Here is a 26,093-nt window from a genome sequence, read left to right as displayed (position 1 = left end):
AGACCACAGTTATTCACGTCTATAGGTGAAGCATTAAGAAATGGAACTGCTTTATCATGAGGTGATGATCAAATTGTAAGAAATACCATAAAACACCCTAGAGTCTAGTAAGCTAAATTTCTGATCGTAGAAGGAAAACATAAATGATGGAATGAATCTGTGTTTTCAGGTGGGTAGAGGTAGAATGTCAGCCATTATGATAATAGGATGATTTTCTAATTACCATTTGTTATGGAAATACTGCAAATCTCTGTGCAGCTGCAGGGATATCATTACTGCACATTATGCAGAGAAGGGGACGACAGAGGGTGAGACGGTTGGATGATATCACTGACTCAATGGACATGAGTTTGAGGAAACTCTGGGAGATGGTGAAGGACAAGGAAGCTTGGCGGGCTGCAGTCCATGAGGTTGCAGGGTCGGACTTGACTGAGTGACTAAACAACAAATAAATCATATAAAACTGCAAACACAGCTTCGCGGGCCTTTTTGGGAGGCAAGCTGAGGCACAGATCGATAATACTGCCCAAGAAAAACCATACAGAGGCACCTGAGAAGAAAAAGAACTTCTTCCCGGATCCTAATTTAAATGATTTCAAACCAGAAGGGGCTTCTCATTGGGTATGATATTTTAAAATTACTCACATTACCATATCTAAAGTAACTACTTGTGGTAAGTAAAGATAAGTTCATTAGTAATTATGCAGTCTTTTATTATGAAACTCAGAGTAAAACTACTTGAGGTATTGTTTTTAACCCAAAAAGAGAAAGACTTGACATCATCCATCAGTTTGACTCAAGCAATGATTTCCTGAGAATTAAAATTTGTCGAAAGCTCTAAGGATTTCATCTTTTAGAATAGGAAGCATGTGGTTAACGTCACAGCTAATACATTTGTCTGTCTGCTAATTTTCTGTTTCTATTAGAATAAGTAAACATCAGCCCTTTCTTAAAAGCATACTACTTACCATGTGTCAGGAGCAATGCAGGGGGAACTTATTTGAAAATCATGCGGTAAGACTTTATGAAATGCACAGGAGAAAAAAAAAAAAAAGAAATGCACAGGAGTCACAGGGAGATAATGGAGAAACAAAAAAGGGAAAGGCATTTAATAATGTCCCAGTGACGGTGGGGGTGGACCTCAGGCGAGTGGGGGTGGATGGCATTTAAAGGGGAACTATGGTTTTATATAAAATCAATCCCCCAGCAAGTCAAACACACTGCAAAATTTTAAAGAAAAGGTAGTTTATAAGAAATCATTCCACTAAAACAAGAACAATATTAAAATAAATGTAGACTTATAAATATGCAGGGGAAATAAAGGAAAATGAGATCTTGCCCACACGACATTAGAACAGAAAGGCTCTTCAAATACACTCAGTATTTGAGAGAATAGGTGTAGAGACAAAAGAAAAACCTCTCTGAGCCATCTTTTAAAGACATAATACACTCATTCATGCTGAATTGAGTGTATTTTGTTTTAGACAGCTTTGGTTTCACTGTAACTAGAATAAAAAAATAATGATAATTAGTAAATGACCATGATAAGTGCTTTGTTCTGCCTCTTATTGGGTGTTCTACTGGGTCACTTGGGGGTCATTTTTTGTTACTATGGATCACCTGGAACATGAGTTTATTTCCAGATTTTGTGTTCCAAACCCACTATTACTGCCACTGCAGAATTTTCATTTAAAATGGACTTCTGAATATAATTTCCATCTTTTTTTCTCTGCATAACACAGTTCCTAAAAAATAAAAAACTTCAAAATAGAATATCAACAATATAAAGACTACAGCACTTTAGTTTCTTGGTGTTATAAAATTGGTATTAAATGGCAACCCACTCCAGTGTTCTTGCCTGGAGAATCCCAGGGACGGGGGAGCCTGGTGGGCTGCCGTCTAAGGGGTCACACAGAGTCAGACACAACTGAAGTGACTTAGCTGCATCGGCAGCAGCAGGATAAAATAGTTAAACATCTCTAGAAGAAATGGACGAATTCTCAGAAAGGTACAATCAAGACTGAACCAGGAAGAAACAGAAAATACGAAGAGACCCATTCCAAGCACTGAAATTTAATCAGTAATTTAAAAATTCTCAACAAGTAAAAGTTCAGGACCAGATGGCTTCACAAGTGAATTCTACCAAACATTTAGAGAAGAGTTAACACCTATCGTTCAGAAGCTATCCAAAAGAACTGCAGAAAAATGAATACTTCTGAACTCACTCTATGAGGCCAGCATCATTGTGAAACAAAAACCAAAGATATCACACAAAAAAGGAAAATTATAGGCCAATATCACTGATAAAGACAGATGTGAAAATTCTCAACAAAATACTAGAAAACAGAATCCAACAATACATTAAAAGGACCATATACCATGATCAAATGGGATTTATCCTAGGGATGCAAGGATTTTTCAGTATCCACTATTTAATCAATATGATACACCAGAGTAAGAAATTGAAGAATAAAAACCATGCAATCATTTCAATAGGTATAGAAAAAGCTTCTGATAAAATTCTCATCTTCTCTCACTCATTAAAATGTGAGGGAAGAAACCTTGTGAGAAAATGGTATTTCCCAACTCAGAATTATTTCAGATGTTTCCCATTTTTTTTCTTTTTATCAGCTTTAGAGTGATTTAATTCAACAGGCTTTAAAATTATCTTTGCTTTTGTCATTAAATGAGTTAGACACAAACTAAGAGTTACAAATGAGTTCCTAAAAGTTTAGAACCCCTGCTTTCTAAATCAAAAAGAGTGGGAAAAGCCTTGCTCCCTAGCTGTGTAGATTTAAATATACTACTTAAACGCTCTTTATTACAATTTCCTTATCCTTGAAATAGGTTTAAAAAAGGCACAACCTCACAAAGTTTTGAGGATCACATACCATACTGCAAGGCTTCAGAAGCATATAGGTCACATAGCACATGTTCAATAAAGGTTAGTTATTATTAGTAGTTGCAATTAACCTGCCATCTATCCTGAATACCAGTGTCCTCCAAGATCATTTCCCTTAGTTGGTTTTTCAGTGGGAAAGTGAGTATAGCCAGAAACCACCAGGCAGCATGTTCTTGACACAGGAATTTCCTGAAATAAATTTTCTTGCTTCAAATTGTTCCTGTCTCAAATAGCAAAGACCTCACAGCTTTGGGGCAATACCAAGTAGCGGATTCGCCAAATCATGTGTATGTGGGATAAATGTGTGGCTAGCAGAAGAAGAGACTGGACAATACTGACTTGCTTCGGACCCTAGTGTGGCCTTCTTTGGGGCTAGAAGAGCCATCTCCGGTGAAATGAAACCATGACCTGCAGTGAACCTGTGTGTCAGAGAAGACCCCATTCTGCCCAGGGGAGACATGCAGCTCGCATCTCAAGGGATGGAGGTCCTCAGCCCTCCTGGGTTCTACTCCACCTCAAGGAGTTGGGTAGCTGAGCAGGCATACTAGACACCACACGAATGGTGAGAAACCAGATACTCGACCGGCGTGATGCCAGGAACAAGATAGAGTCTAAATGTTAATATCAATTTAAGATTCATAATGGCAGCCTTATTTTTCCTAGTGTCAGCAGGTTTACGCACTAATATAGTGACTAACACTGCTCTGGGTATACAGCTGAAAACAGAAACTAACTCAAAGTTATCTGTACAATGGCTGATTGGTCCGTGCAGCTACCTGTGTCTATTAAGGGGGGCATCTCTCTTTACACGGAATTACTGAACTTGATTGTTTTGTGCCTAATATGCTGGGGTTGTCAAGAATGATGCCAATATCCCAAATAATTTCAAGCCCTAGGTAGTTCTTTACGTATTTACTTATCCAGCTACTGACCTCTCTTTCCTCTTATCTATTTATTCCTCCTCCCCTGCTCCCCTCCTCCTCTTCCTCATCTTTTTTTCTTCCTTGTCCACCTTCCTCCCTCCTCCTCCTCTCCCCCTCTCTGCGCCCCTGGATTCTCCCTGATCCATAACAGAAACTAAAAGGAGCTCTGGTTCAATGGAGCCAGTGGATGCCAGCTAAGGTAACAGAATGAGCACTGCCTTGGGAGTTAGGGACTCAGGTTCTCCTCTCCGTATCTGCATTTCTTAGAAAGGAAACACAGATATTGCTTCCTATCTAAGTTTGGGTTTCTTTCTATTTCTTTATTGTTATTTCTTATATACTCTTATAATACTTATTTAAGATTATTTCTATATATATTTATTTTTATTTCTTTATTTCTAAAATTAGGAGATTAGACTCTACGCTGGTCTGATGCTCCTTTCTGGCCTTGGAACTCTAACATAAGAACCCCTGGGAGCCAACAATTGAAAGGAGAAAAACAGAATTATGAGATTTACATACATTTCTCTTAAAAAAGTGATTTTCACAGACTTCTGTACCTTGAACTCTAATTTTGCAGTCTAGCTTTAAATCTGACAACCCATGTAGCAGAAAGTCCAGTATTCTCTATTGGGCATATCTATAGCACATATTCAGAGAAGGCAACAGCACCCCACTCCAGTACTCTTGCCTGGAAAATCCCATGGACAGAGGACCCTGGTAGGCTGCAGTCCATGGGGTCGCTGAAGGTCGGACCTCACTGAAGCACTTCCCTGTCACTTTTCACTTTCATGCATTGGAGAAGGAAATGGCAACCCACTCCAGTGTTCTTGCCTGGAGAATCCCAGGGACGGGGGAGCCTGGTGGGCTGCCGTCTATGGGGTCGCACAGAGTCGGACACGACTGAAGTGACTTAGCATAGCATAGCATAGCATAGCACTATTATAAGTACTGAACTGACATTCAGCATCAACCTTCCAAAGGAATGAAAGGCACCAAATCAGCCAGCTGTTTACGAGGCAAATACTTAAAAGCTGCACCACAAAAATCAGCCAAAGACACGAGTGCACTGGGCACGTGATCAGCATCCAACAGATACATTACCTCCGAGCCTTCTCAGGAAGCCTCGGGCACTTAACGCAGAGCCACCAAGGGCAACAAAGCTTCTGAATGCAGACAAATGGGCACTTACCTGACTGAGACAGAAGTGGTGTATAAGGGACTTTCGGTTCTATTGCACTCATTGGCGGAGGTAGCAAAGGGTTGGCGAAGCTGCGGAGGGGGTGAGTTGGGCGAACACAGGCCGTGGGGATGGTTCTGCTGGGTGCCTCCTCACTGCTCGGATGCTCAGGCTGTGCTGGGGGCAACATGGGTGGCTGTTGGGTGGTTGGTCCTTCGCTCACCGCTGCAATAAACACAGTAGAAGCCATTCATTATTCTACAACAAAGTGGGCTTTCTCTAAGTCGCTGGAACAGTTCAGAGAGTTGTACCATGATGTGGCCAATCCTTCACGTTTAGGAACATCTGCATCCCACTATCCTCTTGCGTTTATGGGACGTGTTAGCACTGCCCCTTTAAACAGTAGAAACAGACCCAGTAGGGGAGGGCTGTATCTTCTAGGAAGAATAGTAAAAGATACACAGCACTGACTGTATTGCCTGAACTCTCTGGGCCCTGCAATCATAAGTGATGGAGCGAGAAAAGAGAGTTATTTCTCCTTTCATAAGTAGCAATGTCAGTGAAATTCAATGTACCAAGCCAGGCTACAGCCGCATTATTATCTACTAGCCAATATGCCAATTTTTCTGTGATTTAAACATGCCATGTCAGCTATCAAACACATCAGAGTTACCGGGTGCTCAAGGCATTGCTAATAAAATGATGCAAATAATAACCACTGTCGTTATCTTCTGAAACAAAATAGATACACATCAATCTAAGAAGTTACATGAAAGATGACTTTGCTGAAACAAGTTGCCTGAATGCAGAATTGCAGTTTTTCCCCTTTGGTAGCAAACCTTGTAATTTTCATTCAGATTACTATGGTTGAAGACGCTTCACATAGTTGTTTGTGACAGCCTTTGGCTATTTGGACAATTTTGTGTGTAGAAACACACCTTTTGCTCCAAAGAACACAGTTGAGTTGTACTAAAATATTGGCCAGGCAGTTTTTCATGCTAAGAACACTGTGATTTGACTTTATTCATTCATCTTCAGACTCAATAGATCCAAGTTAAATTGAAAATGAACAGAGATGCATAGTAGGTATAAGTGTGGATCAAAGAATAATATTTCTGATTATTTCTTAAGAAAGTACTATTGGGTAAAGGTGGAAAAAAATGCAGTGATAGAAGATAATCTCTTTCCTTTGAAAGAATTTCTAAGCAGGTAATATCTCAAGATAATTAGTTTGTGAGATAATTCTGAGACACCTCTCTAGAAGGCTCAGTGAGGTCAGCAAAGGGCAGAGGAGACGGAACATCTGATAATGCTGAAGGGGGTGGAGATTAAAGATATAAAAGATATGCAACAGTGAAATGTGCCTGTAGAAGGCATTTGATATTAAAGCTCATTTTTTCTATATTCAAAAAGGATTAGAGGTCCTCTAGGTCACTAAGCAGGCTTCAGGCTTACCCCATTCAAAGATGGAGGTGGAAAGACACAGGGTTGGCCAAGGACAGATGTAGCCACGTAGCACTCAGAACCAGAAAATGGGCAAAGACTTGATAAAATATTTCTTCAAATAAGGAAAATGTAATCAAGCAAACTAGATAGAACTCTGATGGCAAGCAGAGTCTGAAGAGTGGTGCCTTATCTCTATGCTAGGATGTCTTATCAAATATGGGCATGTATGTATGTGCATATATAATCTCAAGGTTAAAGTGTGGGGCTGTAAGGAAAACATTAAGATGAGTCTTCAGTGATGTTGGTTCTCAAAGACAAAACGGAAAGGGACCTTCAGGTAGATGCTAAAAGGAGCTAAACTGCTTTCAAGAGTGTAAAGGGCAGGAGGAATATGTGTGTAACTTGTGTTCCCTCAGGATGGTATAATTAGGTGACCAAGAGTATAGTTTTAGAAACAGAATTATGCAGGTTTTACTCTGGACTCATATTTAATCTAAAGGAATAAATGGTCAATTGCCCAATTAAAAATACAGTATCTCTTAGATTGAGAGAAGCAGCTACAGGAACCAACAATGAGGTCTTTCTTTTATTCCCAAAGGGCTAGTTTTTATTAAAGGGTCCTTATCATCATATTAGGGGCTTCCCCAACGGCTCAGTGGGTAAATAGTCCCCCTGCAATGCAGGAGGCACAGGAGATGAGGGTTCAGTCTCTGGTTCAGGATGATCCCTTGGAGGAGGAAATCCAGGATTCTGACCTGGAGAACTGCATGGATAGAGGACCCTGGTGTGCTACAGTCCATGGGGTCAGAGACTCAGACACAACTAGCATGCACGCACATCATATTAAAAATGCCTCTCTATGAGAAGAAATTTCACGATTTTTCTCAGAAATCTGCTATAATTCTTTCTATGGAAGCTGGATTGCAATAAATCTGTATCATATTTTAAAAAACCACTTTAGTCTTTACAGAGGTAGTAACATTTTGTGATATCTTTCTTTTCTTCATTCCTTCCTTCATATTTTTTCTTTTCTATTTCTTCTATATTTTTGAAATGAAAGAGAGCTATATTAAAATATTATTATGATCATAGGTTTGATAAAACTTTGCATTTTTTTAGTCTTCTAAAATTTACTTAAAAACTTCAGGCTTTTCATGAAATCTATTGACTTCATTGAATTTTGGGGGTTGGGCACTACCATTCCTCTTCTCTTTAACATATTTGAAAATAAAAATGCTGAGCACTCCAAGTCCTCCATTCCCAAGTTTTCAGTTGGCTACCATGATTCCCACTGGGAACATCACAGTGTTGTTCTTGACACCAAGGGAAGAAATAATAGCTTGATATCACTGGACCAGCTCTTTAGCAAAATCAATATTTTGTGCCACAGAGTGAAGAGGAAAGTGCCTAATCTCATATGCTAGGTGGGAATGAGAGGGTCCAGACTTGAGACTGAATGTATCAGTAATGCACAAAGGATTGTTTTTGTTTTGTTAAAAATGTTAATTTTGCTTAATACCTAATACAATGGCAAGGTATAGATTTTCCATAGGTGATTCATAATAGTTATATGTTGCATGGAGCAAAAAAAAAAAGTGCCTTTTAGAATTGGCTGACATTTAAGGCAGTGAAAAAACTCTCCAGCAAACACAAGAGCAACTGCTCCACTGGAGTAAAGCTCTCATTTCATCTGAGCCTGTTTGGCCAGTTCAGGTGCCAGCTTCAGAACACCTAAGTGAAACAGACTGGCTTTCTGACATGACATTTAGCGGTGCTAAGAGCTCCAAAAGCAAAGAAAACCTCCTTTCGCTCACAAAGTGCAGCATCCCTGCAATTCACAGACTAAAGTGAGAATCAAATAGGTCCTGGCAAGGCACTCATTTTCAAATGATGAGATAGTAGGAATTCATGGTGCAGATAGCATACGGTTATACAGCAGAGTCAAATCTCAAGGCAATTTATAATAATTAATGCCAATACATAAATAATTGCTACAAAATAACTGGCAAAAGTATTGTAAAAACGGAAATGAGAATTTTCTTTCTATCTCAGATTGCATTGAAAGAAATATAGCAGACGAATAACTAGGCAAAGACACTTCAAGACATGAACCAAATTCACTCATTAATCTCAGAAGAACAACATCATGCAGTAATCCACAGTAACCCCAATTCCTTACAGCTAGTTTTTTTTTTAAGACCCTAGAGAAAGCTCCATGAACTCTACTGTTCTGATTTTATTGATGGCAAGTTCCATCTGTTAACTGATTTCCAATCTGGGAAAGAGGCGCAGGAGAACGATAACCTGGAGAAAGGTGACTGGTGTTCTCACTGAGACAATGTCAACACTGAAGACGAGAGTGGGCATCATCGCCTCTAGCACCAGTTCCAAAGGGGAGGAAATGGAGGCCCCAATTTTATACTGACTTATAGAAGTGAGATCTACAGATGATCGTTTGAAGTTTTCAAAATACATCTCTTTTTCTTGTTTCCCCATGGCCAGTTCCTTTGCCCACGGAAGTGAAGGGCAAAACTGAAGCTATTAATAGGAAGAAGAAATATTTGTCCATCACAACTGTATAAACCTTTCTGTGTGGATCACCGAATGTGTGTTATGCAAATGAACTGTATCCTATATCTTTCCATTCATTATGGGAGGGGAGAAATTCAGCTTTATTAGTGTCCTCAGAAAGCAGCCTTCTTTGTGGGCAGGGATTTAGTGAGTCATCTCTCAAGCTCAAAGGTCCATCTGATAACTTTTGAGAAAGGAGAGTTGCTCCGTTTCCCACAGTCGAAATGTTTCTTTTCCTACGTGTGCCTTTTGCTGTTTTTCAAGGTGACTAATAAGACATCTCCAGCCAGAGACATGGAATGTTTTCTGCTTGAGAGAGAACTGGGATGTTTAGTGTTCTCCAAGGCATTTATAAACCGATACTGAATGGTCGGAAGTTAACTGTTTCTGACAGTGATTTAGAGAATACTTAGTTTCCTAGAAAAGAGGATGCTTGTTTTATGTATTTCTTTTCAAAGCAATCACTTGGAAACACATATCAGTTCCTATGCCTTTTGCACTGCACATAGCTTTGGTCAAAAAAATACTTGAAGAAGGACTGAGTATATCTTATATTTTTTAAAAATCTATGGTATCTTGGCCAGAAGTAGACTGTCAATGCCTTTTGATTTTAGATGAGGTTCACGAATTATTAAACAAAGGATTCTGTTAAGAATCCTTAATTTGCATAACTTTATACAATACATTATCTATTTTATGTTCACATTATCTGTTATGTAATAGTAATAGAATTTTAAATGTATTTAATAATATTACTTTTAAGCAAATTAAAATAAAAATCAACTAAGGAGACTGCATTTTCTCCCTTTTTTCCTGCTCACCCTCCTTCCTTCCTTCCTCTTTCTCACTCCCTACTCCTCACCCTCACACCTTTTCATTGTAACAGACCTTGACTTTTAGAGCAGTTTTCAGAGTCATAACAAAATCGAATAAAGATACAGAGATTTACACTCTGACCCCAGGTATGCATAGCCTCATCCACTGTCAAAATCCTGCACCACAGTGGTATGAGACTAAACAAAGGCATAAACAAATCTGTGATCCTTAACCACAGATGAAACTAAATTCTATACTAGTTCAGTTGTTTTCCTTTTCATTGAAATGTAACTTCTGGAATCATTTTCCCCATGGTTTAATGAGACAGTTTTGCATGCTGTACCAGATCAGGAGAGAAAGGAAGGAATCAATGGGATGTTGGATTTTCAGAAGGAGATGATGCTTTTTAAAATGGAAAAGAATTTACGGGAACACCCGCGAATGAAATAGTTAATTTCCAGTTTTGGACAAAGTAGTGAACTTTGGCTATCTCAGTCTTGCTGGAATGAACAGATAAAGGCCATTCTGACACTTCCTTTTATAGTAAGAGAATATAAATGAACAATGAAGCAATGAGAAGAAAACTAAACTAAAACTATAAACCTCTTTTCTCTCGGGGATAGTGCAGTTCAGAAACTGAAGAAGGGACTTGTGTGTTCTGAATCCTTTGACTAGAATTATCGTCCTAGTTGTCTTGGGATTCAGAAATTTGGAGGTGTTGGACTTCTTACACCTTTATTTAAATCCCTTCAATGTGGTCTGGAGGACTTTTTTTTCTTTGAGGTTTTGCACACAACTCTATTCTCTAGACATGATGTGCAGTGAGAAGAAGAAAAATAAATCTAATTCTCTCTTGGCAGATTTTTGATGCCTTTTAATTCTAACCTTGCTGCATCTAGACAATTTATGATTTCTTAGAGCTGTCCCTGTTGGCTTGAGGAAAAAATATAGCTACTCCACAAATATATTTTATTGCTGTTACCATCTTATCTATTACGAAATATCCTATCTCACAGGAGATGCTGAGTCACCTGTTCGTAACTAAGAGAAGAATGCCATAAAATCGATTTTAAAATGCCGTGCTTGAAGGGAAAAAAAGCTAAATAGCACAGGAAAACTCACCAGAGCGCATATAATAGCTTGAGAATCTCTCTCCATTTGTACATTCTTTGAAACAAATACTACTCTCAGGATACAAAATCAATATACAGAAATCAGTTGCATTTTGATATCCTAACAACAGACTATCAAAGAGAGAAATTACTTATCTCGTACCATATGCAAAAATAAACTGGATTAAAGACTTGAACATAAGACCAAGAACTGTAGAACTCCTGGAAGAAAACAGACATTGATCTTGGCGATGATTTTACTTTTGGTTTGACACCAAAAGCAAAGGCAACAACAGCAACAATAAGTAAATGGAACTATATCCAATTAAAAAGTGGCTACAAAGAAAGAAAATGAAAATGTAAGGGAAGGAAATTCTTACAAATCAAATATCTGATTAACTGGTTAATACCCAAAATATACAAAAATTCATACAACTCAAAAACAAAAAACATAAACACTGTGATTAAAAAAATGCGCAGAGGAATTGAATGGACACTGTTCCAAAGAAGATATACAAAAGACCAACAGATACATGAAAAGGTGCTCAAGATTACTGATCACTAGGGAAATGCAAATCAAATGCAAATCAAACGACAATGAGATATCATCTCACCTCTGTTACCATGGCTAAAATAAAAAAGATAAGAGATAAGTGTTTACGAGGATGTGGAGGAGGAAGGAAAGCACTTTTGCACTGTTGGTGGAAATATAAAATGATATAGCCACTGTAGAAAACAGTGTGTAAGTACCTTAGGAAATTAAAAATTGTACAATCATATAATCTAGCCATCCCACTTCTGCATATGGCAAAGGCAATGAAAACAGGATATCAAAGAGATTCTGCACTCCCATGCATTTTTTTTGCCAACTATTTTTAATATTATTTCTTTAATTTGGAGGACAATTGCTTTACAGGTGCTTCCCAGGTGGCTCAGTGATAAAGAATCTGCCTGCCAATGCAAGAGATGCAAGTTCAATCCCTGGATTGGGAAGATCCCCTGGAGAAGGAAATGCATCCCACTCCAGTGTTCTCGCCTGGGAAATCCTGTGGACAGAGGAGCCTGGAAGGCTATAGTCCATAGGGTTGCAAAGAGTCAGATACAACTTAGCAACTAACACACACCTGCTTTACAATGTTGTGTTAGTTTCTGTGGTACAACAGTGTGAATCAGCTGTAAGTATATTATACCATCTTCCTATTGAACCTCCCTCCCACACACCCCCAATTCCACTCCTCTAGGACATCACAGGGAGAAGGCAATGGCACCCCACTCCAGTACTCTTGCCTGGAAAATCCCATGGATGGAGGAGCCTGGTGGGCTGCAGCCCATGGGGTCACTAAGAGTCAGACACGACTGAGCAACTTCTCTTTCACTTTTCACTTTCATGCATTGGAGAAGGAAGTGGCAACCCACTCCAGTGTTCTTGCCTGGAGAATCCCAGGGACGGGGAAGCCTGGTGGGCTGCCGTCTATGGGGTCGCACAGAGTCGGACATGACTGAAGCGACTTAGCAGCAGGACATCACAGAGTACCAAGCTGAGCTCTCTGTGCTATACAGCAGCTTCCCGCAAGCTATCTATTTTACATATGATTATATATATATAGGGCTTCCCTGGTGGCTGAGAGGTTAAAGTGTCCGCCTCTGATGCGGGACACCTGGGTTCGATCCCTGGGTTGGGAAGATCCCCTGGAGAAGGAAATGGTAACCCACTCCAGTATTCTTGCCTAGAGAATCCCATGGACGGAGAGTTCTGGTAGGCTACATAGGTCCACGGGGTCGCAGAGAGTCGGACACGACTGAGCGACTTCACTTTCACTTTTCATATATATATATATGTATATCAAAGCTACTCTCTCAACTCATCCCATCCTCTCCTTCCTCCGCTGTGTCTGCAAGTCCATTCTCCACATTTGTGTCTCTATTCCTGCCCTGCAAGTAGAGTCATTAGTACTACTTTTCTAGATTCCATATATATATGTGTTAACATACAATATTTGTTTTCCTTTTTTTGACTTACTTCACTTTGTATGACAGACACCAGATTCATTCATATCATTACAAATGACCCCATTTCATCCCTTTTTATGGCTGAGATTCCCATGCTTTTTGCAGCATAATTCACAATAGCCAATACATGGAAACAGCTAAGTTTTCATCAAGGATGAATGGGCAAAGAAGATGTGAGATACATATAAAATGTATACACACATACACACATATACTATTTAGCCACGAGAAAGAAGGACATTTACATTTGCAACAGCATGGATAGACCTTAAAGGCATTATGCTGAGTGAAATAAGTCAGATGGAGAAAGACAAACATTATATGTGAATCGAAAAAAGCCAGACTCATAGACGTAGAAACTAGAATAATGTTTACCAGAGACTGGGAGAGGAGAGAAGAAAGGACATATTTGGTCAGACTTATAGTTAGAAGATGAATAAATTCTGGGGCTATAATGTATAGAATGGGCTTCCCTCATAGCTCAGTTAGTAAAGAATCTGCTGGCAAGCAGGAGACCCGGGTCAGGAAGAGCTCCGGGGGAAGGAGATGGCAACCCACTTCAGTATTCTTGCCTGGAGAATCCCATGGACAGAGGAGTGATTATAGTTAATGATACTGTATTAAACCCTCAGAAGTTGCTAAGAGAGTAACTCTTAAATGTTTTTACCACAAAAAAGAAATGCTTATTACGTGCCACGGATGGAGGTGTTGGCTAAGGTTATGGAGATTATCATTTTGCAATAGAGAAGTGTATCAGATCAACACATGGCACAACACACTGTTCAATGTCAACTATTCCCATTAAAGCTGGAAAAATAAATACATACAACAGGTGAAATATTAGTCTGGAAAATTTTTTATTTCCAATAGCTATTTCTTAAAAATGAAAAATGTCTATCCATGGTGTTGCAAATGGCTGATTTAAATAAAGAAAGCTAAAGCTTTCATACAGGTATTGGTTCATAAGGAAAATCAAAGAGACATCTTCAATTATTACAAACAGACACTTAAGTGAGAATATGCTGGAGTTCAGTCACTTGCTTATTCACTTCCCACTTAACAGAACATACGAATTTCCAGCACCCATCACGTCACTGTTTTACTGAACCCGTTCAGCTTTGTTTTCTCACAACTCTTCATACTGTCAGTGCAACAGACTGTGGAAAGAGTCCTAGAAAATCAGTCCCAATACATGTTTAGGGTCCAAAAAACTGACCATGCTGAAAAAGAAAATTCTAGTACTCAGGTCACAGCTGAAGCCCTCTTTACAAAGGATAAGAGCATCAGAATGCTACACACTTGACAAGACGTAATTGATCTTATTCGTTTGTTCTCAGTAAAAATAAAGGAAAATGCAATGCACTAACCTTTTCCTGCTCCGAAACCGCGGTCCACTGACAGTGCTGGGAACGGCACAGGCCGGAGGGTGAACTGCGGGTGGGGGTATCCACACGTGGGTGACGGAAGGATTCCTGGGTACTGGGCACTTTCTAGGGTTGGCACAGGGATGGCGCTCACGACAGCTGCAAAACAAAGGTGTTGTCATTAATATTTTCAATCCCATGCATCCGCCTAACAAGCAAAAAGGAAACGGCTACATTTTCACATCTTCAAATCTATGGATGCTCCTCATAGTTTCATGTTGCTTCCTTTACTTACCTCTCTTTCTAGAAAGTCCCTTTCTCACTTCAGAAAAGACAACTCACTCTTCAAGAATCTCACTAGCAAGAATTACCCTGAGGTTTAAAACTTTTCATGGTTTCAAACAAAGAAGTGATTCATAGGCCACCTTAAGGCTCCCTGGTTTTTATTTGGTTTGGTTTGGTTTTCATCTTATTCTTTCTTCTAGGCAAAAATAATGATGTTACAAACATTAGATTATTCCAAAATGGAATACATTATATACAGGGGGCTAAAAAAGGGGGGATTTTCTATTAATTCTGTGAAGGAAAGTAATGCTTTGGAGATCTATAGTCTGGAGAGAGAATATGAAAGTATACTCTAAATACTCAAACCAAGGATTTATATTTAATAGAAAATACTTTCAAGCAGCTGAAGTAGTACAACTTTGTGACACATTAATTTAAATGCAACTTAATGTTTTCTGAAATACCAAAACATGTTTGAAGTTACATTGGTCTAAACCTACAGATAATATCTTACACAATATTTTCTAGGTTTAGTGAGCACTGTCCGATTCCATTCTTCAAATACCTGTTCACCTGTATCACATTATGAATTAGGTGTTTGATTTAGGTCATACCTGAATGGTCTAGTGGTTTTCCCTACTTTCTTCAATTTAAGTCTGAATTTGGTAATAAGGAGTTCATGATCTGAGCTATAGTCAGCTCCTGGTCTTGTTTTTGCTGATTGTATAGAGCTTCTCCATCTTTGGCTGCAAAGAATATAATCAATCTGTTTTGGTGCCATCACTTCATGGCAAATAGATAAGGAAACAGTGGAAACAGGGGCAGACTTTATTTTGGGGGGCTCTAAAATCACTGCAGATGATGACTGCAGCCATGAAATTAAAAGATGTTTACTCCTTGGAAGAAAAGTTATGACCAACCTAAACAGCATATTAAAAAGCAGAGAGATTACTTTGCAGCAAAGGTGCATCTAGTCAAGGCTATGGTTTTTCCAGTAGTCATGTATTGATGTAAGAGTTGGACTATAAAGAAAACTGAGCTCTGAAGAATTGATGCTTTTCAACTGTGGTGTTGGAGGAGACTCTTGAGAGTCCTTTGGATTGCAAGGAGATCCAACCAGTCCATTCTAAAGGAGATCAGTCCTGACTATTCATTGGAAGGGCTGATGTTGAAGCTGCAACTCTAATATTTTGGCCACCTAATGCGAAGAGCTGACTCATTTGAAAAGACCCCGATGGTGGGAAAGATTGAAGGCAGGAGGAGAAGGGGATGACAGAGGATGAGATGGCTGGATGGCATCACCAACTCCATGGACAGAGTAACTCCCAAAGTAAACTCTGGGAGTTGGTGATGGACAGGGAGGCCTGGCGTACTGAAGTCCATTGGGTCACAAAGAGTCAAACCCGACTGAGCGACTGAACTGAACTGTATCATATTATGAAACACTTACTCTCAGTGTAAGTCAATCTTCATCTTATAAAATGTTTAGCACACTCTACCTCTTATTAACAAAAAATAAAAATTAAGCTAGCTGCTGGAATGATCAATTTCAACAGCATATTCTTATCTAAAAAATTAATGAATTATTTATATTATGATTTTTTAATTTAGTTATACCCTAAGGCCAGTTGCTGAAGTTCCACATGCACAGCAGTGTACATTTACCAAAGTAAAAAAAAATTTTTTTAATCACTTTCCTTTTACCTAGTAATTTCATCATCAAGATACAAATTACATTGCATTATTGTTGGTTAGAAACAGATTTTTAAAATATTTTGACTTAAAAATGCAGATTAATTACATGAAATACATAGCACTTTAAATTAAAAGGGTTCCTTCAAAATGACACATGTACCCCAATGTGTTCATTGCAGCACTAGCCAGGACATGGAGGCAATCTAGGTGTCCATTGACAGATGAATGGATAAAGAAGATGTGGTACCTATATACAATGGAATATTACTTAGCCATGAAGAGGAATGAATTTAAATCAGTTGTAGTGAGGTGGATGAACCTAGAGCCTGCTATACAGTGAAGTAAATCAGAAACTGAAAAACAAATATCATATATTAATGCATAAAATGTTTTGACTGACTGTTTTGGTAATGAGGACTAACTCTTTTTTAAGGAGGTTAAGTAATGGGTGCTTTATCTGAATCAAATAAGAATGTATATTAATGATTTAATGGGATAAACATTTTTTCAAAACTTATGTTAGTAAAGATGTAAGTGATATTTCAGTGTTTTCAATCTTGTCTTGGTATATTGTATTACACGAAATACCTCTAAGTGAATGAAACCTGTAGATGTATAAGTCTTGATAAAGCTTTTTACGGTTGTACCGCCTAGAAAATTAGAAAGCAGATAACTTGAATGATTAATCAATACTTGAATATAACTTTACTTCCAGAAAAAATTAGAGGACATTATCTAGTTGCTAACTGAAATACTATTTAATTTTCTGTGAGAGTTCATAGAGCTGACAATTGTATGTTATTCTGTGGGGAAGTGAATTGTAGGTATTAGTTTAAGGAAGAAAATGAGTGATACAAACTTTTTTCTGTAAAAGGGAAACTTCCTTACGTATTGATACTTTGTGAATAGATGATGGTGGGTATCAAATTGCTATGGTATTTTTATACTTTTGGCTTTATTTAAAAGAGTAGAATACCAGAAAAATTATGTATTTTGCAGATATTTAACCTATAATATTTAACTTTAAATATTGAATTAAAAACGTGTGTGGTGATACAAAGTTTTTCTAAATTATTTTTGGGAGGACTTCAATGAAAAATTCAGACTAACTGATATATAACATCATAAATAAAGATGTTATAATTTAATTGATAAGATATTTTATAAAAGTAGATTGTGGCTATCTAAACACATGAACAGACTTTAGAAAAAGGAAAAGAAATAAAATGAGAAGGGAACTTTTGAAAAGAATCAGATATTCAAACCAGATACCAGCCAAAATAATGATAAATTCCCTAGAGGAAAAGGTTATAATTTTGTAGTCTTTGTGTCTGTCATAGTACAGTGCTGGAGACACTTCATATTTTTCAAGTGAGTTAACAAGAAAGATTTTCTAGAAGAAATATTTATAAATGTGTCATTTTAACCCACTGGGGATTTTTTACATGATCTCATGTATGTATTATTTTGTTTTCTGGTGTGTATACTTACTATGTTACTACAATGATAATAAGAGTAATAGACTTGAATACATTTGCAAATAAAAGTCTTATAATAACAAAGTCTGTATTCCTATAACTCAAAATTTCACTCTGAAGCAGTTAATTGAATTTATACATCTAACCAATCAAACTGAGATTACTATACAGTCATTAAGGTTGACTGCCAAATTGCAAAGCTTTTCCTATGTTGACAATTTTTACTCATAAATAAATGTGACAATAAGTCTCCCTTAAACACAGAAGGCACCCACTTGACAAACTGTGCACATTCTAATCAATATTGTTATCTGAATTTAACCAATATTTTAGAATGAAGTTAGAAAAAGAATGTCATAAATATCTTCCAGTTGGTGCTGAATAAATTTGAATAGAGAAACATAAAATAATTTGGCAAGCCACAGATTCTGTGTAAGTTAGAGAGTGGAGAGAACCCAAGAGACTAAATTCATATTCCAGTTCCAAGCCTTTCATTACTTAAGAAAAGAAATTTTACTTTCTATGGGTTTTGCATTTTGACTACTGACCTGAGTACAAAAGGTTTGCAAATAATAAAAGTTCTTTAAAAAAACGATAAATCTGTTGTATGTCTCAGCATCAGAAATTTGCATTGTTCTATATCCCTCACATGAATAGAACAGTCAGTATTCCAAAGCTTTGGTTTTGAAGTTTTCTGATCCATGATTCATTTCTAAAACAGAACAGACACCTACCCTTACTTATAAAACGGTTGTTGCTAAACTAATCATTCTGAAATAAGTCGGATCTAACACCATGTATTGAAGTACATTTTTGTATTTTCCCCTACATGTCAGTTTTGAGAGCCAGAAACACACACACGCACACACGCATCCTCACAGTACAATTCAAGGCATTCACTGCCCTGCTCTGTTTATGTAAAACAGCTCGAAGAGTGATATCATCAAACATTTTCGATAAATCTCTGCCTTGCGGCCAACTATGACAAGAAATCTGTTCTGACACGGCTTGCTGACAACTGGATTTATCTCTCATACTGACGCGTCAAGATTTTTCAAGTAGAAACTCCCTCACCACCAAATTACTTAGTTTCCTGAACAGGGCACATTGATATTCAAAAACTTTAAACAACATTTACAAAAATGTTAGTGTTAAACACGACCTATAGGAAATCTAAAATACAGATTTTATTTTTAAAGTTACAATTTTAAGAAATAAAGCTCTCTATAGGTACTTGTCCCCATGATACTTGGCAATTTGAGAGATTTGTTGAGGAGGAGAGGTGAACAAACAGAAGAGTAAAGATAATATTTTAAAGTGCAAAGAGCTTAAGTGAAATGATTTCTCATTCTGCCTCTCTTTAGCATTTCTTTTTGGCAATGGCCTACATATAATCTGGACTATTCGGAACTGTAGTTTCCATCACCCTTGATAAATACTCTAATCTCCTTCCCATTTTCAGGTGTCCTTTGACAAGCAATTGTCACTGGATGCCAGCCACAAGTATCCACAAATTCCTACTTTAGGGAAATAGTGAACATTCACAATGACACGTTCTGCCGCTATTCTTAAAATAGTGGTAAAGGGCCCAAACGCTAGGTCAGACTGCCTGGGTTCATTATCTAGTTCTGCCACTTGGCAGGGAATAAATGTCATAGCCAACATCTAAGACAGTGCCCATTGATTCTCTCTTCTTGTATTCGCATCCTTGTTGGAGTTCCCTGCCACAGTTCATCCAGATTGGTCTGGTGACCAGCAAGTGCAATGGAAGTGATGGTATGTCACTTCCAAAAACAGGTTAAATGAGATTCTTTCTCATTCTCTTTTCCCCTCTCACTCTCTCTGATGGTTCACTCTGGAGGAGGCCAGGAGTCATATGTCATGAGGACCCTGAGCTTGAACTGCCTGGCTAAATCATTCCTGGATTCCTGATGCTCAGAAGCTACTGAAAAAATAAATGGTTGTTTTCTGTTGCTACATTTTGAGGTAATTTGTTAGGTAATAGTAGGTGACTATACATTCACACAGAGAAGGCAATGGCACCCCACTCCAGTACTCTTGCCTGGAAAATCCCATGGATGGAGGAGCCTGGTGGGCTGCAGTCCATGGGATTGCTAAGGGTTGGACACGACTGAGCGACTTCACTTTCACTTTTCCCTTTCATGCACTGGAGAAGGAAGTGGCAACCCACTCCAGTGTTCTTGCCTGGAGAATCCCAGGGACGGAGGAGCCTGGTGGGCTGCTGTCTATGGGGTCGCACAGAGTCGGACACGACTGAAGTGACTTAGCAGCAGCAGCATACATTCACATGAGAGGGTATGCAATCTATTCCCTGGTTTTTTCTTCAGTAAAGTGGAGATCATCATGGTACCAACTTTAGGATGTGGTTCTGAGGATTAAACAGAGCACCCACCTATAAGTGCAGCAGGGTGGAAATGTTGGTTACTGACATTAATTTCTCCTGAGTCCCAGAAGATCTGCCCCAAGATTGAGCTGAATAACATTTAGTTAAAAAAAAACTGTTTAAAACAACCTTATCTATGACTTTGTGGTGACGGTATCACGGGTGAATGCATGTCTAAACTTACTAGACTATGTACATTAAATATGTACAGATACACACATAAATTATATCTAATTAAAACCGTTCAATGATAAATAAAATTTTTAAAAATATGACCACTTAAAATATTATGACCACTTAAAATATTATGGCCACTTAAAATAGAAGTCAAAATTTTCCAAAGATACTGAAAACTGAGTTCTGCACTCAAGTGACTAAAGCAGATAGTGAGGGTGTGGAAGAAAACATTGGCTCTCATAGTGAACGTTCTAGAAATGCCCCCAACCAGTAACCATAGCAGCATCCAAGCTATCCTGAAAACAAAACTGTATGCTTTCTTCTGCCTCAGTCTTTTTAAATACCATCTAATTTAAGTTTTTGAAACTTCTAGCTTCTTTAGAGGCTGATCTTACATTTTTTCCTTCAAATCTTTACAAGGAAATAAAAAACTGAAAAAAATAAATTCAAGAGATTTTTACTCAACAAACTCATACAGTGAATTATTAAAATTGTACAGCTGATGTGATCCTACAGGGTATCTGCTTCCATTTCTATTTTACCTAGATCTATTCTTCACCTCTCCTCTGGCATTTTACAGCAGAAGGAAACACAATATGAGAATGGAAAAGGAATCTTTCCAAGGCCAAATAATTAGGATGCATAGAATAATAAAACACTGAAAGTGTAAGAAAATCCGCCATCGCTTCAGGAACTGCTCTCAGCCAAAGAAGCTGCTCACCAAGGTTGCACCTTACCTCCTAGGAGCAGTCTGTATCAAAGACTTCAGAACCACCCCCACCCTCAACCCCTACCTCATCTGGGACAACCTAGAAGGATAATGCCAGCACCAGAGCAATCTGTACTGTCAGTTGAGGCCTCCATCAAACTTTTGGGTTGGCCAAATAGTTTGTCCAGGTTTTTCCATATGCCAACCAGCAAGGAGATCAAACCAGTCAATCCAACAGGAAATCAACCCTAAATATTCACTGGAAGGACTGACGCTGAAGCTCCAATACTTTGGCCATCTGATGTAAAGAATCAACTCATTGGAAAAGACCCTGATGCCGGGAAAGACTGAAGGCAGGAGAAGAGGGTGACAGAGAATGAGATGGTTGGATGGCATCATTGATTCAGTGGACACAAATTTGAGCAAACTCCAGGAGATAGTGAAGGACAGGAAGCTTGGTGTGCTACACTCCATGGGGGTCTCAAAGAGTCGGACACGGTTTACAAAGTGAATGATGATAACAATACCTGATTAGTTTACTATCGCCCTCTCAGCAATCCTGTACCCTTTACCCTCACAGGTGTTATTACTAAAGGAGCTTGCTAATAAATCTCCTGTTTCCCAATCTTTTTTCAGAGTCTGATCCCTGGAAACCCAGCATATGACTTTCCTTCAGTTAAGTTCAGTCACTCAGTCGTGTCCAACTCTTTGCGACCCCATGGACTGCAGCACGCCAGGCCTCCCTGTCCATCGCCAATTCCTGGAGTGTGCTCAAACTCATGTCCATTGAGTCGGTGATGCCATCCAACCATCTCATCCTCTGTTGTCCCCTTCTCCTCCCACCTTCAATCTTTCCCAGCATCAGGGTCTTTTCCAATGAGTCAGTCCTTTGCATCAGGTGGCCAAAGTATTGGAGTTGCAGCTTCAGCATCAGTCCTTCCAATGAATATTCAGGACTGATTTCCTTTAGGATGGACTGGTTGGATCTCCTTACAGTCCAAGGGACTCTTAAGAGTCTTCTCCAGGGGACTAATTTATAGTAAGAAAATCATATAAAATTATTTTTGGCCACTGTAAAAATATTCACTTTTTGCCACAGTTTTATAAGAAAGAGCACTGGACTGGGGAAATCAGATTATCTGGATTCTTCTCCTGTCTTTGCTATCAACTACTATGCTTCTCACAGGCATCAGCTTGCTTAGCTGTGAAGTGTGTTCTGGGGTCAGAAGTAACATATGCCACCTAATGTTTTCAACCAAGAAGTATAATCTCAGACAAACAGATTTTGTACTTCAATGAAATTAAATGCCATTTCCTGTGAAGTTTAAGAACTAAAAAACACTTCAGATAGTTTATATTTTATCTGGTAATTAACATTTTGTAGAACATGGTGAGAAATGTCAAGGAAGAAGGGAGGAATAATCTTACAAAAATAGAGATTATTAAGCGGAACAGCAAGCATCTTTATACGTGTGACTGGAAATCCAAACTGTGCTATGATGTGGTTTATACAAGACTTGATACACGAGTAAATCCAAATAATTGCAAGTGGGCCATCAGTAAATGCATCTACCATTCTGAATGAAATCATAACTCTGTCAAGATACAAATCTCCAAGTTTTTCAGCCTAGCTAGCTAAGGCCCATCAATCATGTCAGTTGCAAAGAATCTATTTATCAGAAAGTCTAAGAATTAATTTTAAAATCAACTTGGATTATATGCTGAAGTAAATTTTCTCTTGTTAGAGTCTAACCAACTGAGTTTGGAGCCAACAAAGAATGTAATGTGACAAAGATTTCAAAAGGTCTATATTCTACTGACTCTTCATTCCTAATTGAAGTTTTACTTAAATACAAATATGTATATTTATAGTCCCTTGGACAGCAAGGAGACCAAACCAGTCAATCTTAACGGAAATCAATCCTTAATACTCACTGAAAGGACTGATGCTGAAGCTCCAACAGTTTGGCCAATAGTTGGCTCATTGGAAAAGACCCTGATGCTGGGAAAGATTGAAGGCAGAAGGAGAAAGGGTGGCAGAGGATGAGAAGGTTGGATGACATCACCAATTCAATGGATATGAACTGGGGCAAACTCTGGGAGACAGTGAGGGACAGGGAGTCCTGGTGTACTGCAGTCCTTGGGGTCAAAAAGAGTTGGACACAACTTTGCAACTGAACAACAGTAATACATATTGAAAACTAAATATCATCAGTACTGCTCAGTGACTTTTCAGGGTGAAATGTCTTCTCACCATCAGCCAGGCCATGAAACAGAATGTTATCAGAAGCTGCTCCATGGTCCCTTCTGGTAACTAACCACCTCTCATTAAGAGTAACTACTCTTTTGAATTCTAACCCCATAGGTTATTTTGCCTGTTTAAAATTTACATAAATTGAATCATACAGATGTATTACATTTCTGTTTTGCAAGAGTACATCTGTGAGACTCTCCATATTGTTTGTATCATTTTAGCTCATTCATTTTCATTGCTACATGGCAGTCCATTGTGTGAATATGTCATATACATTACAAAGTCATGATAAGCAGTATTCCCCAAAGTATTCTTATACATGTCTTTTGATGAGCATGTTAGGCATTTCTGCTAGATATACACCCAAGAACAGAACAAATCTAGGTATGGAACTGTTGAGTCAGAGTGTCCCTATGCATTTTATAAATGTATTTAACTGCTGAAAATCACATATATGCATGCTTTATAGAATAGTTTTTAAATTAATAAAACTAATACATTTCTAACTACTAATTTACTAATTTTAAACTAATTAAAGTAATAAATTACTTGTCATTTTAGGGCCTGCGTTCACGTAAGACACTAGGAGTAAGAGAAGTGGTGCTTTAGTCATCGAGAGAGTCAGGGCTTGAGATGGCAGCGTGAGGGGTAGGGCGAAGCCGACAGACTGAGCCCAAGTTTGGGCTTCAGACTCTCAGAACTTTGGTTTCCACGTTTGTAAACTGGAGATGCTAGAGTCAAACAGATTCTTTAAAAAACGAATACAAATAATATAAGGCATCTTTGTCCTTAGAAAAGCAGCACACCATAGAGACTCATGAGCTGCTCAGCTGTGTCCTGAAGGAAGTTTCTTAAGCTGAGACTATTTCCCATCTGCAAAATCAGCGTAATCTCAACACATGAGAGTATTGTGAGGAGTAAATGAAATACGAATTAGCAAGGTATTTAGCTTCCCTGGTGGCTTAGATGGTAAGGCGTCTGCCTGCAATGCGGGAGACCCGGGTTCGATTTCTGGGTTGGGAAGATCCCCTGGAGAAGGAAATGGCAATCCACTCCAGCACTCTTGCCTGGAAAATCCCATGGACAGAGGAGCCTGATAGGCTACAGTCCACCGGGTCCCAAAGAGTCGGACACAACTGAGCGACTTCACTTTCACTTTCACTTTAGCTAGTGAATAATGTTTAGTTCTCAACACTTCTTAGATTCCATTACATTTCTCTTTCTTTCTGAGCTCGTTAGTTCTTGTTGAATGAAAACAATTTTAACTGCCTTTAATATATCAAGTTTTTATTTGAAGATATTCTATTAGAACTGCTAAAAAAAAAAAAAGCCTTAAACCCTGATGTGTTATGAACACAAGCCTTCTTATAATACGTTTATTTTTTCATCTAGTCATTTATTTGAAAGATACGTAGCAAGTACCAATTTTATGCTAGATATTGAGTTAAACAATGTGCGAATATGAAGAAGAATCAGATGCATTCCCTCCCTATCATGTAACACAATCTGTTAGAGGAGGGAAGATTTGGACTTGAATACCTAAGTATATGAGGCAGTACTCAGGAATCAATTCCATAAAAGTGTTAAAAAGAGAGGCTATTCAAACATGAGAAAAGAAGCCCTCATTTCTGGGTGTAGTAATCAGAGAGGAAAGAATTCATGAGAGCATTAATACCTCTCTGGTCTTCGAAAGATTCACAGGACTCTGTTAGTTAGAGATGGCTACCAAGTCATTCCATAAGGGAAAAATAAAGTGTTCAGAAGGAAAATCAAATGAAGAACAATGCATATTTGTGAACTGGTGATTGGTCTGGCTTGGCAAGGGTGTCTAACATAGAAATAGGAGACTAGAAATATAGACTTACATCTGGTATGCACAGGGGTTTGTTGTTTTTTTCTTGGAAGACAGTGAGTAGCCATTGGGAAAATTTATGGAGTAGAACGCCATATTTAAGTTGTTTCAGGAAGAAATTTGGCAAGCAGGATACAAAGATATTTAGAAGGCACTACAGAGAGGAGGAAGATTAATTATAAAGCTACTTTGACTGTTCAGGGGTGAGGCCATAAGAGAAGAATAAAAACATGACTCTTGGAAATGGGAATGCAGCCAGGGATTCAAAAGATACGGTGGAAGAAAAAAAAAAGTCAATGGGATATGGGAACTTCTTAGATGAAGAAGTTATATATGGGAGAGAAAGTCCCATGAAGATTCTGAAACACATTGATTTTTAATAAGGAAGCTATAGAAGGTTGCCACAGACAGAACTTAGTTAAAAGAGGAAAGTGGCTGGAAGGAAAAAATAAATAGAAGCGGCTAAGTGTACAGTGCCCCTCTATGTGGTGAAAGGAGAGAAAGAAAAAGGACAGTAGCTTCACAGAGGACTGCAGCTGGGAGCATAATGATTAAGAGCACAGAGGCTGAAGCCAGTCCTGAGTCCAGATTCTGGCCCTGTCACTTACTTGCTGTATGACTGTAAGCCTCAGTTCTTTTATTAGTAAAACAGGCATAGGAACAGTATCTATCTCAGGAGTTGAACAGCTGGCATCTGTTATAAATTCCATTACATTTATTATAGTAAAATCGCAAGCTATGTCGGAATAGCACATACAGTAGGTAGAAAGAAACAGCCATTAGTTCATTCATTTGGCTGAACAGTGTCAACTGAGTGCCTACCATGTGCCAATCTCCATTTGCGGTACTGAGGATATGACGTGATGAAAGCAGGCAAAATTCCTGCTCTCATAGGGCCTGTACTACACAGGGAAA

At 38.4% G+C, this 26,093-nt stretch overlaps 1 protein-coding gene across 1 annotated transcript in view; it reads right to left on the bottom strand.

Moving 5' to 3' along the window:
- Positions 1 to 26,093, bottom strand: part of DCC (DCC netrin 1 receptor) — an 813,847-nt gene that overhangs the window by 48,372 nt on the left and 739,382 nt on the right. The window contains 2 exon segments of the mRNA XM_068993780.1: positions 5,018 to 5,230; positions 14,322 to 14,483. Coding sequence (XP_068849881.1) covers positions 5,018 to 5,230; positions 14,322 to 14,483 — 375 coding nt within the window.

Source organism: Capricornis sumatraensis, chromosome 21 (assembly GCF_032405125.1).
Source record: "Capricornis sumatraensis isolate serow.1 chromosome 21, serow.2, whole genome shotgun sequence".
Classification (NCBI taxonomy): domain Eukaryota; kingdom Metazoa; phylum Chordata; class Mammalia; order Artiodactyla; family Bovidae; genus Capricornis; species Capricornis sumatraensis.
The sequence above is the reverse complement of the archived record's forward strand: the minus strand, read 5'-3'. Positions and strand labels throughout refer to the sequence as shown.